This window comes from Myodes glareolus, chromosome 24 (assembly GCF_982192425.1).
Source record: "Myodes glareolus chromosome 24, mMyoGla1.1, whole genome shotgun sequence".
In the NCBI taxonomy this organism is placed as follows: domain Eukaryota; kingdom Metazoa; phylum Chordata; class Mammalia; order Rodentia; family Cricetidae; genus Myodes; species Myodes glareolus.
Window position 1 is genome coordinate 3,020,284 of NC_142049.1, and position 16,240 is coordinate 3,036,523.

Sequence of the window (16,240 nt, forward strand, 5' to 3'; positions counted from 1 at the left end):
GAGACAGGGTTTCTCTCTGTAGCTTTGGCTGTCATGGAACTTGCTCTATAGGCCAGGCTGTCCTTGAACTCACAGAGATCCACCTCCCAGCATAAACCACCACCACTACCAGGCTCGATTTTTGAGTCAGGGTTTCTCTGCGTAGCCCTGGCTGTCCTGGAGCTCGCTCTCCAGGTGCAGGTGAGGCCTGCACCACCACACACAGCTTGATTCTTTCTCTAAGAGACATTTATGCAGGCAAATCCCAGAGACTGGAGCTTACACACTAGCAATACACTACGGCTAGTGCTGACTCTGACAGCTCTACACAGTGTCTTCACGGAACACACACTCGAGTGTTCTAGAGCAATACGCACAGTCAGTGCGGACACTGAGGCACTACCAGTGTCTTCACGGAACACACACTCGAGTGTTCTAGATCAATATGCACAGTCAGTGCTGACTTGAGGCACTACCAGCGTCTTCATGGAACACACACTTGAGTGTTCTAGGTCAATGAGGCATCGTGTTGACGTCTTACTTTCAAATGGTTCATCAGAAAAAAAAATCCACGGTGGGTGGTGGTGGCGCACACTGTTAATCCCAGCACCCAGGAAGCAGAGGTAGACAGATCTCTGTGAGTTCTAGGCCAGCCTGGGCTACAGAGTGAGTTCCAGAACAAGTTCCAAAACTAGAGAAAAGCACTGTCTCAAAAAAAAAAAAAAAAGTGGGAGAGAACCAACTCCCCAAAGTTGTCGACTTGACCTCTGTGCATGCCCTCACACACACACACACACACACACACACACACACACACACACACACACAGAGTAATATTTTTGTAAATGTTAAACCTTACTCTTAGGTCTCACATACAAGGCCTCACATAGAAGCGCTCAAAATACCCATGAAAATATGGCACTGAAACAGAAGAGTAAGCCCAGACAGGAGGCAGACAATGACCGTCAGTTATCGGTTTCTCAAAGGGACTTATTTACACTGAGCACAGAGCTTCACTTTTCACAACCAAACTGGTAATGGAATCAGTCCCAGAAAGGTGAGTCACAACTGTTACCCGCACTTCATCTGATTTCCAGATGCACTGACACCTTAGCCTATTAAGGTCGCCAGGCAACAGCGGCACATGACTAACGTATTACTCCATCCTAGCACTGAACCATCCCTTCAGGCAGCAAACAGAATTCTATGATGACGTCCTTTTCGAAAGGTCGTCACCAAAGCCTGCCGAGCGGAGCTGGGCAATGGCCAAATGAGTAAACTGACTGCCACACAAGCGCGGAGACCCGAGTTCCAATCCCGCCCCGTAGTGGCACCAGGTGAGCAGGGCACAGACAGGTGGGTCCTAGGGGCTCACAGGCCAGAGGAGACAACTCCAAGTGAAAGACCTTGTCTCAATACTAAAGTAGAGAGCAACCAGGCAAGGACACCTGAGTGGGACCTCTCACTCACACGGGCACACACAGGCAAATGTGCCTCCCCCCAACTACACACACATTTTTAGGAGACCCAGATGCCTGTTGTGCACTCTGTCAGGTCACAAAGTGCCACCATTTCCACATTAACAGTGAATAACCAAAGCACATCTTGAGTAACAGCAGTAGTCTATGTCAAGGACATATAAGGACAGGTTGGTGTGGGGTCCACGTCTTAATCCCAGTACTTGGGAGGCACAGGCAATGGCACTGTGAGTTGGTCTACAGAGCAAGTTCTAGGACAGCCTGGGTCAGGAAAAAATAAACAAATAAATAAACTAAATCAACTTAATACTACTTTCTAAATGATTCTCACAATCTACCCATATCGTCCATCTTTCCGCTGTTTTAACCCAAGCTACTGTGATTTCTCACAAGAATCATTACAGTGGGGCCAGTAGGTTGGCGCAAAGGCTGTGGCAGCCAAGTTCAATACCAATCCCAAGAACACCAAGGTGGAAGGAGAAAGTCAACGCCTACAAGGTGTCCTCTGACTTCCAGTCTGGACCATGACTCTCCTGTCCCCCACCTCACACACACATAAATGTGCTTGTTTTAAGGAATAACTACAGCACTTAGCTTTACTTCCACCCAACACCAAGGACTAAAGAGAGCAGCGCTCAGCCCTGGGCGTCCTTCCCTTCTTGCTCTGGAGACTACACTGGGCAGTGTTCACGGTCACTGGGCGTCCTGCCCTTCTCTGGAGACTACACTGGGCAGTGTTCACGGTCACTGAGCGTCCTGCCCTTCTTGCTCTGGAGACTACACTGGGCAGTGTTCACGGTCACTGAGCGTCCTGCCCTTCTTGCTCTGGAGACTACATCAGGCAGCGTTCACAAAGCTCCCGCAGCCTCTTGGTTCAAGAACGAAGACCAGTATGCTCTTACCTTGCAGGCCACATCCACTAAGCGCACCTGGGTAGCTTGATTGTCTGGTAGTTTACCGCCTATCGCTAGCAGCGTGTCTAAGAGTTGAGCCAGGACTTGATGAGACTCTAGGAAAGAGAAAAGGCTAGGTTACAAAATTTCCAGAGATCATTGCCAACACTAACTGATTTTGGGAGAAATGTAGATTCTTATTTACTTATTAAAATTTGTCACGTATATTCTATTGCCTAATCTTTCATCCCTTCAACTAAAAGCTAAATATTCAAAGGAATCTGGTCTTGAAAATTTGAGACTTCCACAGGACCGGATAGAGTCCCGTGCACAAAGTAGGTCTTCCAAAAACATTTAGTACGAGATGAATTCAATAGTCTTCCACAAGGAACTAGGGCTTGGCTGGTGAATCAGAAAGGTTGATTAAAGCAGGAAAACATCCCTGTGTCGAAACACAAACAAACAAACAAGGTACATTGAGCTGGGTATGGAGGTCACACCTTTAATTCCAGCACTTGGGAGGCAGAGGCAGGCAGATTTCTGAGTTTGAAATCCTGTCTGGAAAAGCAAAAACAAAAGAAAACAAAAAAAAATGGTACATGAAGGGACTGGGGATAGCTTCAGTGACAGAGCTCCTGCCTAGCAAGCACAAGGCCCTGGATTCGATCATCAGCCCTGGAAAAAAATGAGGGGTGGGGGATGCATGAGGAGAGAGAGAGAGACTTTACAGCAAAACAACAGGCCTCCCATGGCACCTAACCTGCCCTGTGTAGCTCATCTCTTTCCCTTGTTTGAGACAGGGTCTCATGAACAACTGACTCCAGTGAGCACAGATGGGGCAGAACTCCCGATCCTGCTGTCTCCGCCTCCTGCGCAGGATTACAGCTGCACCACCACACCTGGCTACTCTTTCAAGTCTTCTCTAGAACTTTCCCAACCTCCTGACTACCCAGAAAGTGTCCTCCCAGTCTTCAGGGGATGCCTAATAATCCTGAGTGTGACTTCTAGAGCCTGTCCTGCTCCCCAAGAGAACTGCCCTTCTCTTCTTTACTTTCTTTCCTATCACAATGAACCAGAAACAAAGATGCTTTAGTCATCTCCACTGTCTCAAGATCTAGAATAACTCATTATGTGCTCAATAAGCACCTAGTAAAAGGCAAAGAGTCGAATTAAAAACAACAGAGCTAACAAACAAACCCTATGTCAATCTTCTCAACTAGATCATCCTTTTTATAAGCAGGCTTTTCTGGAACTTCTATACTTGTGTGCATGCTTCTGATGTATTGGGGGTTTGACAAGTGAATATTACACAGATCTGCTATCAGCTGAAATTACTGGCTAACATGACCAGAGGAATTGTTTCATAAAGAAAACATGTAAAAGCAGTATTAAAACCTGAACAAACAATGCGTGCACACGTGTGCATGTCCTTCCGTCTTCAGAACAGAGCCCTTGTCATGTTGGTGGCTATAAGAGGATTTTAGGTCATTCAAGTGATCCTGCGCATGTTAGGGGTTTAGGCCTGCAGTGGACACGTCCACCGTGACAAGGCCCTCAGTTAAATGACAGAAAGGGCTCAAGTGTGACACAAGCCACAGATACGAAGGCAGTGTCAGGAAACAGAAGAGCAAAGACATCCCCATTGCCACCAAACTGATTTATTTCCTTAGAAAGCTAACTTTATATAACATCCATGAAAAGCTAACTAAAACTTACAAGGCTCACCTCTGACAAATCAAAAATCGAATCTCAATCTTGAATCCTGGGCTAGAGAGCTTGCTCCTAACCTAGGGACTGAAACTCATTTCCCAGCACCCTTCTCAGACAGCTCACAACTGCCGGTAATTCCGCTCTGAGGGAGCCAACACCCATTTCTGGACTCCAAGGGCACCTACACACGTGTGGCATACACACACACACACACACACAATAATACAACTACATGTGGCATACACACATACACACAATACAACTACATGTGGCATACACACATATACACACAATACAACTACATGTGGCACACACACACAATACAACTACATGTGGCATACACACATACACACACACACAATAATACAACTACATGTGGCACACACACATACACACACAATACAACTACATGTGGCATACACACATACACACACAATACAACTACATGTGGCATACACACAGTATCAGATCAAATTCCCCAGAGGTACCAAATACTTTATAAAACTTGATTTGATCATTGTATGCCCTCAACCAAAACCTTCACACTGTCCACCCACTAAAATATCATTCAATTCCTCAACACTCAAGACCGACTCTGACTTCGAAGCATCTTACCACTCTCTGCTGATGCGTCAAAATCCCCCCCCCCCCCCGCCTTTCATTGACGTTGTTACCCTACCTCCCACATCCCAGGCCGGCTTGGGACGCACCCCTAGCTAGCTAAGGGTGACCTTGAGCTCCAGGTCCTCCTTCCTCCTAGGACTCAGCAAGTGCCACCACACCTGACTCCACCTCTGCCTTGTGAACTGTCTTGGTTAGGGTTCCTATTGCTGCAACAAAACACCATGATCAAAACAAAGTTGGGAAGGAAAGGGTTTATTTGGCTTATACTTCAGCATTGCTGTTCATCACTGAAGGAAGTCAGGATAGGAACTGATGCAAGGCAGGATCACCAGAGCTGATGCGGAGGCCATGGGAGGGGGGGCAGCTGCTTACTGGATTGCTTCCCATGGCTTGCTCAGCCCACCTTATAGAACCCAGGAATACCTGCCCAGAGATGGCACCACCTACCATGGGCTGCTTCCCCCCTCCCCCGACAAACTTATGATCACTAAAAAAGAAAATGTCTTACAGCTGAATCTCATCGAGGATTTCCTCAACTGAGGCTCCTTCCTCTCTGATGACTCCAGCCTGTGCCAAGTTGACACAAAACCAGCCAGTACACAACCTACCTCTTCATTCAGTGGTTCTAGATCCTTATTGTTAGCGCAGATCTCGCCCTCAGCTTTGTTTCCTCAGTACACTAACCATATTTCTCGAAAACACACTTTTTGTGCCATCACGCACAGTACAATAAGCTCTGAAGAAGCTCGAGCACACACTCTAACTCAATCGGTATATACTCTATAATTCAGTGTACCTGGCTGGTCCAGCGTGTGTTAAGGAGCTACAGCCCTCGTAGATATGCTGGATGAAATGAAAGCCTTTTAGTACAGAGTAGCAATCACACTCTTTGAAGCACACAGTAGGCTGGACATCTAGGAGCCTCTTCATCTGTGCTGTCCAAGACTAAAGCTGGCTTTAGCAGAACATTCACTGCGTTCAGCTGCACGGGTCCCGCCTGTTCTAGCCTCTGCAAGTCTGGGTAGGCCAGAAACTTGAAACTCAGGAGAGGGATAGATTAAGTTTCTAATAAATGATTGAGTCAGGATTAGAAGACTTAGCATGAATGAATGAATGAATGAATGAATGAATGGGCTAGCCAGGGACAAGAGGTTAGGATAGGGTTAACATCAAAACTCTCTGTGGTGATGAGAACAACCACAGGCTCGTATATTTGAATGCTTAGGGAGAGACACTATTTGAAATGATTAGGAGGTGCGGCCTTATTGGATAAAGTGTGTCACTGGGGGTGGGCTTTGAGGTTTCAAAAGCCCAAGCCAAGTTCAATGCTCTCTCTCTTCCTGCTGTCTGTGGATCTGGATGTAAACTTTAAACTACTTCTCCAGTACCATGTCTGCCTGCGTGCCACCTGCTTCCTGCCATGATGAAAACCAACTAAACCTCTGAAATTGTAGCCAGCCCCAATGAAATGTTTTCATTTATGAGAATTGCTGTGGTGTCTCGTCACAGCAATAGAACACTGGACAGTCTACAAGTGAGTTCCAGAACAGCCAGGACTGTTACACACAGAAACCCTGCCTTGAAAAACAAACACTGACTAAGACAGAAGTTGAAGTTGGTATTAGGAGTAGGGTGTTGCTGTGACAGGCATGGCCATGTGTCTGTTAGTGGGGTGTGGACTTTGGATTAGGAAAGCACTTGAACATTCTAAGCAGGAACTAATGGGCCGGCCATCCCAGTAGGAAGGTGGAAAACAGCGGTGCTGAGAGAAGAGTGTAGATTACTGCAGCCCAACTGTGACAGTGGTTAGCGGCGGCCATCCTTCTGCAGATCTATGAAGAAAAGGAGCAAGCTGAGGAAGGGAAAATACAAAAGGCAGTTGATGAGAAAAAGAGCTCCGGGCACTGTAACAGAGCTAGGTCTAGTGCTCAAGGAGATAAAAGGTTTAAAGAAAAGCCTGACGCTAAATGGAATAAAAGGAGTAGGGCGGCTTCAGGGCAAGACCCCACGCAGCTAAGCATCCAACTTGTGGAAAGGAATTAGAGACCCTAAAGGGAAACCATCAACAACAGAAAGCTGCTGAAATGTATTTGAATGAGGGGGCCAAGTTCCAGCCTTAGAAAGCAGAACTTGGCAGCTTCAGCCATGTGGTTCTGGATGTAGAGCAAAGGATTCAGGAAAGGGGTTGTGGAATCTCCCTTAGTGGGTAAGGAACACTGCTGAGGCCAGCTGTGTGTCAGGGCTGTCCCTACATGGAGGTACAGGAGAGGCTATTGCCTGAAGTTGTTAAAGTGAATCGTGAAGAGCCCAAGATATTGGGGATGTCAGAGTTGTGGGAAACCTATCTTAGGATTTCTATTGTTGTGAAGAGACTCCATGACCATAGCAACTCTTAGAATGGAAACTTTCAATAGAGGCTGGCTTACAGTTTCAGACGTTTAGTCCATTATTATCGTGGTGAGAAGCATGGTAGGGTGCAGGCAGACATGGTGCCAGGGAAGAAGCTGAGAATCCTACATCTTGATCCTCAGGCAGCAGAAGGAGAAACATGTACCACCCAGTTTGAGCAAGAGACCTCGAAGCCCACCACAGTGACACACTTACTCCAACAACCAACCCCTCCTGATAGTGCCAGTCCCTATGGGCCAAGCACTTTTTGACTTTGATTTTTACAAGGGTTTACAGTTCAGAGATTGCCTTGAGTCTCAGAAGAGTCTGAATTGAGACTGAGACAGACTACGAGAACTTTTGAAGTTGGAGTGAATGCATTTTTGCATAAGCCTATAGGAGCCAGGGAGTGAAAAGTGTGGTTTGAATAAGAATGGCCCCCTCTGGCTCATATAATTCAATGCTTAGGGAGTGACGCTCTGTTGGAGTAGCTGTGGTCATGATGGAGGAAGTGTTACTGGGGATATACTTTGAGAATGCCAGGTCCAGTGGCTTTCTCTCTTCCAGATGCTTGCAGATCTGGATGTACAATGCTCAGCGAGTCCTCCAGCACCGTGTCTGCCCACCTGCTGTCACGCTTCCTGCCAAGACAATAACATACTAAACCTCTGAAACTGTCAGCAAGACCTGTCGAGGACATGGTGTTTCTTCACAGCAACAGAAAACTGATAAAGACTCTTCTAAACATTCCCAATTGAAGCTAGCATATAAGAAAGGATACACTAGGCAGTGATGGCAATGACTTTAATACCAACATTCCAGAGGCAGAGGCAGGAGGATCTCTGTAAGTTCAAGGTCACCCTGGCCTACAGAATGAGCTCTAGGAAAGCCAGAAGTACATAGTAAGAACTTGTCTCAAAAAACCAAAAAAAAAAAAAAGACACTTCACTGAGTTCTCAGTTCTGATAACTTAGCTAAGTAACTAATAACTCACTCGACACCTATGTATTTAGTTTCTGCCATCTGTAAGAAGTCTATTGAATTTTGCTTTGTGAATTTTAAAATAAGTAAATATAAGGCAACTGTGGCACTAACTATAAAAAATTTTGTAAATATAAAAACCAGATAAGGATAGGAGTAGTGGTACACAACCTGACTCCAGCACTCAGGAGGCAGAGGCAAGAGACACTGTCTCACAAATTAATTAATTAATTAAAACCAGAAAATTAAAAAGAAGAAACACTGAAGAAGTTCTCTGCCCCTGCGCCGCCCCAAACACTGTGAAAACAACAGGGAACCAAAAGAAAAGAACACACCACTTGTAAGACCCACTGTGTCACCTACTGTGGTGGTTAGAAAGGAACCAGTCACAACAGGGAGTGGCACTACCAGGAGGTGTGGCTTTGTTGGAGGAAGTGTGTCACTGTTGGGGCGGGCTCTGAGGTCTCTTATGCTCAAGCTGCGCCCAGTGTCACAGGTCACTTCCTGCTGCCTGTGGATCACGTGGAAAATGCAGAACTCTCAGCTTTCTCTAGTCTGCCTGCACGCTACCTGCCATGACTATAATGGACTAAACCTCTGAACTGTAAGCTAGCCCCAATTAATTGTTTTGTCTTGTAAGAGTTGCCTTGGCCAGGGTGTCTCTTCACAGTAAGAGAAATTCTAAGACACTTACATAGGTTCTAAACTATATGGGCTACATGGTGTCTCAGTTATGGAACACATAACAAAGAGCCAACTCTGCCACATGTAGCCCTGAACAAATCACTTGGCTTCACTGAGCTCTCCTCAACCTATGTGTAAGACAGGGACACTAGGAGCTGGAGAAAGCTAGGCAGCGGAGAGTGCTTGGGCTCCTGCAGAGGTCCTGAGTTCAGTTCTCAGCATCCCCATCAGGCAGCTCACAACAACCTGTAACTTCAGCTGCAGGGATCTGACATCTTCTGGCCTCCATGGGTACACATATACATGTATGTGCACACACATACAAAAACACACACATAAAAAAACATTTTTAAAATATATTTAAAACCAGGCTTGGTGATGCATACCCTTAATCCTAGCACTCAGAGAAGGAGGCAGGCAGATCTCTGTGTGAGGCCCACCTGGTCTACACAGTGAGTTCAAGGTCAGCTAGAGCTACATAGCAAACCAAAACAACAACAAAAACAAACAAACAAATCCAAAACCACCCCTCCCCCAAGATACTTGGAATTATTTTTTATTTTTTTGAGACAAGGTTTCTTTGTATAGCTTTGGCACCTGTCCTGGAACTCACTCTGTAGACCAGGCTGACCTCGAACTCACAGAGATCTGCCTGCCTCTGCCTCCTGAGTGCTGGGATTAAAGGCGTGTGCCACCACCATCCAGCCAAGACCCTATCTTTTTAAAAAGAAAAAAAAAAGTCTCTTTTAATAACAACCAACACAAAACTTTGTCGTAAATTCTTATGAATGTAAAGAACTACAGACGTCTGCTCTGTACAACCTACTTTCATTCTGTAGTATGTTAATGGCATCATCCATTATGCAGTCTGGAGAGAATCCTGCAGTCTTTGATAACAAGCCCAACAATGATGCAATTTTCAGTCTCACAGATGGATCATTTTCCTAGAAAAAAAAAGCGAGTGTCATTTGCTGTTCTGCTCTTAGCTATGAAACACACAGGACGTGGGAAACAGACACCCCAGAGGGAATTCACAGTTTCAGCTATTCTAGAGCTTCCGAGAAATAACTTTGTACAACTCAAGACACGTCACTCTACCAATGTGACACTCAGTACTGCAATGAAAATGTTTGTCTTCCTGACGCTTCTAACTTCTACAACTAAAGACGTGCAGTTGACACGGATGTCATAGCCATTCTCCCCACGACAAGGCAGGCACTGGACATCACCATGGCGGCTGGAACCACAGCTCGTGGAGTGTCACCAGAGAGTAAGGGGTGACAGGGCTGGAGAGATGGCTCAGAGGTTAAGAGCGCTGACTGCTCTTCAGAGGTCCTGAGTTCAATTCCCAGCAACCACAGGTGGCTCACAACCATCTGTAATGAGATCTGGCGCCCTCTTCTGGCACACGCAGGCAGAACATTGTATACATATGTATATATTATTATTATACACAATAAATTTTTTTTTTTAAAAAAGAAAGAGTGGCAGTGACATCTGCCACTGTTATCACTAGGAAGAACCCGTTATCACCAACGTTTGTGGATCACCAGATCCTGTTCAGAAGGTTGGGACAGGAGAGTGGAACTGATCAGCCACAAAGGAAAAACAACAAGATGTCTCATTATGTCAGCTTGACGAGCAGGGGTTAGATGCCAAGGCGGCTGCAGTAGGAAGTTTCTCCCCTTTCTCACCACACTGTACAGTCGAGAGTGTGGTACAACACCAGCACTGAAAAGATGATAAATGAAGACATGAAATGGGGGAGGTGCCTTATCAGTGTTGACATTAAGTAATCTTTCTATGCCAATGACGAAAGCATTTAAACTGGGGTTGGAAGAAATCAAACTGCCATCCACATGTGATCATAACCACCCCACCCCTCACCTAGATATTTGGGGTTGCGATTCTGGTTTTTATTTCCCATTAATTTGTGTGTGCGCACATGTTATGTAGGCACATGTGTGGTGGTCAGAAGACAACTTCTTGGTTCACTGCTTCCACCTGGTTGAAGATGGGTCTCTCTTGTCTCTGCTGTGCTACACACTGCAAACTAATGGGTCTACAAACTTCTAGATGGTTCTCCTGCTTCTGCCTCCATTTCTTCACAGGAGTGCTGGGATTACAGATGTGACACTGCACCCAGTTTCTTCTTTTTGTTTGTTTGTTTGTTTGGTTGGTTGGTTGGATTGGTTAGGCTTTTTGAGACAGCGTTTCTCTGTGTAACAGTCCTGGCTGTCCTGGAACTCGGTCTGTAGACCAGAATGGCCTCGAACTCACAAAGATCTACCTGCTTCTGTCTCTCAAGTGCCAGGATTAAAGGTGTGCACCACCACTGCCCTGCCAGCATCCAGCTTCGTTATGTGGATACTGGGAATTAAATTCAGGTTGTCAGGTTTACACAGCAAGCGCCTTTACCCACTAAACCACCCTCCCTGGCCTAGGTTTTGATTTTCTGAGATAAGGTCTGCTTCTATAGCTCAAGATGTCCTGAAGCTCATTGTGTAGCCCAGGCTGGCCACAATCTCTCAATCCCCCTGCCTCAACCTTCCCAGCACTGGGAAGGCACACACCACCACACCCAACCCAGTTATTTTGTAAGTAAGCAACCAGACACAACTAGGCCTAAAGCAAGGGAAGGAAACAGATATAGTTAGAAGACCTAAGATCCTGCATGCTATGCATTTAGTAGGACATTATTTTGGGAACATCATTTTTGTAAAATTAATCTTAAAGTATAAGTGCAAAAAAGAGACAGTCTACATGAGAAGTAGAAAAAGATAAGACCTCCTGAGTAAATTGGGAGCATGGGGACCTTGGGAGAGAGCTGAAGGAGAGGGGAGAGGCAGGGAGGGGAGCAGAGAAAAATGTAGAGCTCAATGATGGCTAGGCAGTTAAGAGCACTTTCGGCTCTTGCAGAGGACCTCTGATTACCAATGGTGGCTCACAAGCATTCCTAACTCCAGTTCTGGGGATCCGATGTCACCCTGTGCTGCACACAAGGCATTCTATAAATTTAAAAACAAAAGAGGGGCTACTACAGCAGGTGTGAAGGCCTTAAATCAGCAGGACAGCGGGTAATGGGCACACCACATTCCAGGGTTGAACGTGGAAGAGACATGGCTGATACTAACTTGTCTCCACCTGCAAGCTTCTGCAGACAGCGCACCTCGCCTTCATTTCGGCATCCATGGTGCCTCGCAGAGGAATACCTTCCTGCTTCTCTGCACCGTGAACCCACTCTGCAGGCAGACACAGCCCAGCTCTGACAAGTGACCCCACCAGCTGCTTACCTTATAATAATGCTCCAAGAGAATCCTGACTACCCCCTCCACGCTTTCGGCCTCCACAGGCTTCCTGGCAAACTGGAGAAGGTACTGCAGAGCGTCTGCCGGAGAGGTGGCTTTGCACAGATCTATGTGGAGAGCGGCAGATTTGCTAGGCTTTGTTAGTCGGAGCTTCTTGGTGGCAACTTCCTCCTGCTGTTGCTGTAGGACAGTAAGGAGAAGATGTGAAAACAGAGACTGCAAATTTGACTTGGGCTCGTCGGATGGAAATGATTTTTTCCTCTCATGCGCTTAACTAACAGAACTTCAGAAACATTGCATCATAAGCCCAGTGAGACGGCTCAGTCGGTAAAAGTGCTTGCTGCCGAGCCTGCCAGTGACCTGAGTTCCATCATCAGAACCCACTCTTACACACACACACACACAGTTGTACAAAAGAAGTAAATGTTAAAAAAAAAATGCTTAAGCGCTACAGTTCCTTAAGTCCTAACAAAATATGCAGGCATAGAAAAATGTCATAATCACTAATTTTCTTTTTTTAAATATTTATTTATTTACTTATTATGTATATAATATTCTGTCTGCATGTATGCCTGCAGGCCAGAAGAGGGCACCAGACCTCATTACAGATGTGAGCCACCACGTGGTTGCTGGGAATTGAACTCAGGACCTTTGGAAGAACAGGCAATGCTCTGAACCGCTGAGCCATCTCTCCAGCCCCCTCACTAATTTTCTTTATTCTCTAACATATTATTTTAGGGCAGGTGGCAATCATCTCCCTCAAATTTGCTCTATCAGGAAAATTGTAGTCAGGAACATTATATGACATGAACAAAGCAGCTTTGAAATCACAAGCATTCTATTTCCTTGACGCTTTCTCCTCTCTATTAAGAGCATGCCAATATCCTTTCAAGGGGTTCCGTGAGAAATGTAAATTACTCTATTTGACTGTACATACATGTGATAAGCACTAGACACACACCAGTCCCCTCTTCCTCCTCATTTTCCTAACAAAGAAAGAAACACCAGGAGCACAAAGATTTCACTTCATTGCTCTGTGCTAACTGCATACAACATACTAAAGTGAGCTTTCTGACGGCTGGGGTGGACACCTGCAACCCCGGCACCTGGGAGGCAGAGGTGAGAGGCTCTGACTCCAGATTTAGTTCTCAGAGTTACCTGGACTGCAGCTGGCTCAAAACCGAGGAATGACTTTTCTCTCAGGGGATATGTAAGGAGGGTAACAATATCTGCTGTGGCCAGTACTGTTTTAGGGAACCAGGTCCCATTATTCCTGCCGTCAGGGAACACATGCTGGTGGGGACGCATGTACACTGGCACCTCAGCAGCACTGGGTGACGAGGGCCAACAGTCAAGCACAACACAGCAGCACGGGAGCAGCAGAAGAAACTAACCTGAACCTTCAGTCAGGTCTTGAAGCAAAAACACAGGGCCACTCGGGATACAGGACACAAAGAAACGAAGATGGCACACATTTTGTGTAAACTAGACATCTACCCGAGTTCAGAGATGTGAGAAACATGGCAGTGATGCTATGTAACAACTTAAATGATTTAAATGCCTCTAATTTAAAAAAAAAAAGCAAAACAAACCAACCAACCAACCCTGTTAGGCCGGCAAGCTTATTCTACCAATACTTTCCACAACAGAAAGGAACTGGGGTAGGGCTAGAGAGCCGCTTAGCGGTTAGGAGCACTGGCTGCTCACTGGGGGACCCGAGTGCAGTTCCCAGCACCAGGGTCAGGTGGCTCACAAGTCTGTTTAACTCCAGCTGCAGAGGACACATTCACACAGACATACATACAAATAAAAATAAACCTTTAATGAAGATATGGGGAGAGGGAAGGGAGGGATACAGAGCCAAAAATCCCAGAAAGGAAGCTGTGGGTGCGGGAGCTCTGAAAATCTGGACCCTGTGACCCAAAGTTCATGAGACCTCATGAGAGGCTGCTGGGGATGTAGCTCAGTTTGTAGAGTAAAGCCCAGCATGTTCGAGACCCTAGATTCAATTCACAACCCTGCATAAACAGGAGTGGAGGCAGGCTTAGAAGCTAACAGTCAACCTCAGCTACACAGCAAGTCTGAGGCACCTGAGCTTTATAAGGACTTTGTCTTTGGTTGGTTGGTTTTTTGTTTTCCAAGAGAGATTTTCTGTGTAGCCCTGGCTGTCCTGGAACTTGCTCTGTAAACCAGGTTGGTCTCGAACTAGGAGATCTGCCTGCCTCTGCTTCCTGTATGCTGAGATTAGAGGCGTGTCATCATCACCACTGCCTGGCCGAGAGTTGACTGAGGGGTAAGACCACTTGTTCTCACACTCCCAGCACCCACACGGTGCCTCACAACAGTCTGTAACTACAGTCTCCGGTTTCAGGGACACTGACACACTCACTCTTCTGGCTCTCCAGTTACGTGCTCCCAAGAGGCTGGTGGTGCTCTAATACATATCGGACTTTGTAGTCAAAGACTTCCCACCATACATGGCACACCGAAATCACTAAGTATTTAAAAATGAAAAATAAAAAAAATAAGCCGGGCGGTGGTGGTGCACACCTTTAATCCCAGCACCCAGGTGGCAGATCTCTGTGAGTTCGAGGCCAGCCTGGTGTACAGAGCGAGTTCCAGGACAGGCTCCAAAGCTACAAAGAGAAACTCTGCCTCTAAAAACCAAATATAAAAATAAATAAAAAAGAAAGAAAAGAAAAAATATCTAAATTCTGCATCACATTTTATATGTAAATGTATAGATACGGAAATTTGAGATGCAGAATGAAGATCCACCTCTTCTACAGAGACACACTACAGAACACAGCGACCGAACTGACAGGGCTTAGGCCACCTATCTTTCAAAAACTCCGACGGAGGACGACGAAGAGGCAGTCCTGTGACTCTCGTCTACTCCGTTTGGGGCCAGAATTCTACCGACCCCTTGGCTTATTTTCCCATTTGTGTCTGAATGGAGGGAACGAGAGTTGGGGGGGATTCCGCCACCAGCTGAGGGCAGGAGGATGCAAACGTAGCCCGATCTGGCACGACCGAGCGGTGAGATCAGAATAAGGTAACAGAGAAGAGAGTTTGAAAAAATACACGGCATTTTGTTTCTCCTAATAATCTTGGTGTTTGTGTGTGGTTTTTGGTGTGTGTGACTTGTTTTTAAAGCGGGCTGGGAGTGTGATTCAGAGGTAGAGTGATGCTTTGCGCGTAGGACCCTGAATTCTATCCCCAGAACAAAAATAAATAAAGAAAAAAGAAAGAAAGAAAGAAAAAGTCAGGCTACACGCGAGACCAGCGGCCTCGACCTCACACGCCCCCCATGCGCAGCCGGAACCGGACCGGGTCACACGAGCCTGGGCGCCCTGTGGAAGCACAGCCTGGGGCGAGGACGACCTTTCCGCGCCGACAGCCAGCGCTTACCTGAACCACTTTCGAGAACTCCTCATACACCCGCTTTTTCAGGTGCGCCGCCATGGCTGCGCCGGGACCTCTCGGCTTCCGTACTCCGGGTGAGCGCTCGCGGGGCGGGGGAGGAGCCCTTCTGTCACCCCAAACTCCGCCGCGATCCCACAAGACACTGCGGCTCCAGGATAGAGAGGCCGCTTCCTGAAGCTCGACTGCCCGGCCACCCGGCTGCCCTGGCGCCAGCGGAAACGGAAGTCCGGGCTCGTCCTGAAGGCGGGGCCGAGTCTAAGGCTGAGGCTGTCGGTGCAGAACTGGAGGTCAAACCTGGAGCTGTGTCCTGGGGAACAAGAAAACCTGGAAACCATACAAAATATAGCCAAAAGCTTCCTGGAGCATTAGTGAAAGGTTTGAGACCATTTTCCTGAGTGATACTACTATAAGACTAAAGATTCAAGAATGCTGGGATGGAGAGATGGCTCAGTGGTTAAGAGCATTGGCTGCTCTTCCAGAGGACCTGCGTTCAATTCCCAGCACCCACATGGTGGCTCACAACCATCTGTAATGACATCTGACGTCTTCTTCTGGCCTGCAAGCAGACATGCAGATAATAAATTTTAAAAATAAATAAGTAAAAGATACAAAAACGCCGGGACCAAGCTTCTGTCAGAGTGGTCAGGTCAGCTTGCTGTGCTCCCCGTATCTCTAGAGAAGAACAAACACTTCCTCTGATAGCGGTGGAGGAGTGGAAAGAATCTTGAGACTGAGGAAGAAGCCAACGCCCCTCTGAGGCTCTGGTACA

At 46.7% G+C, this 16,240-nt stretch overlaps 1 protein-coding gene across 1 annotated transcript in view; it reads right to left on the reverse strand.

Annotated features, from left to right (window-relative positions):
• Ints4 (integrator complex subunit 4) overlaps nucleotides 1–15,614 on the reverse strand; it is a 62,874-nt gene extending 47,260 nt beyond the window's left edge. Inside the window, exons 1-4 of the mRNA XM_085682965.2 lie at nucleotides 15,457–15,614; nucleotides 12,031–12,225; nucleotides 9,564–9,681; nucleotides 2,360–2,466 (exon numbers count right to left, since the gene is read on the reverse strand). Coding sequence (XP_085539091.2) covers nucleotides 2,360–2,466; nucleotides 9,564–9,681; nucleotides 12,031–12,225; nucleotides 15,457–15,510 — 474 coding nt within the window. The 5' untranslated portion in view covers nucleotides 15,511–15,614. The remainder of the gene's footprint in view (nucleotides 1–2,359; nucleotides 2,467–9,563; nucleotides 9,682–12,030; nucleotides 12,226–15,456) is intronic.
• Between the last annotated feature and the right edge of the window lie 626 nt (nucleotides 15,615–16,240).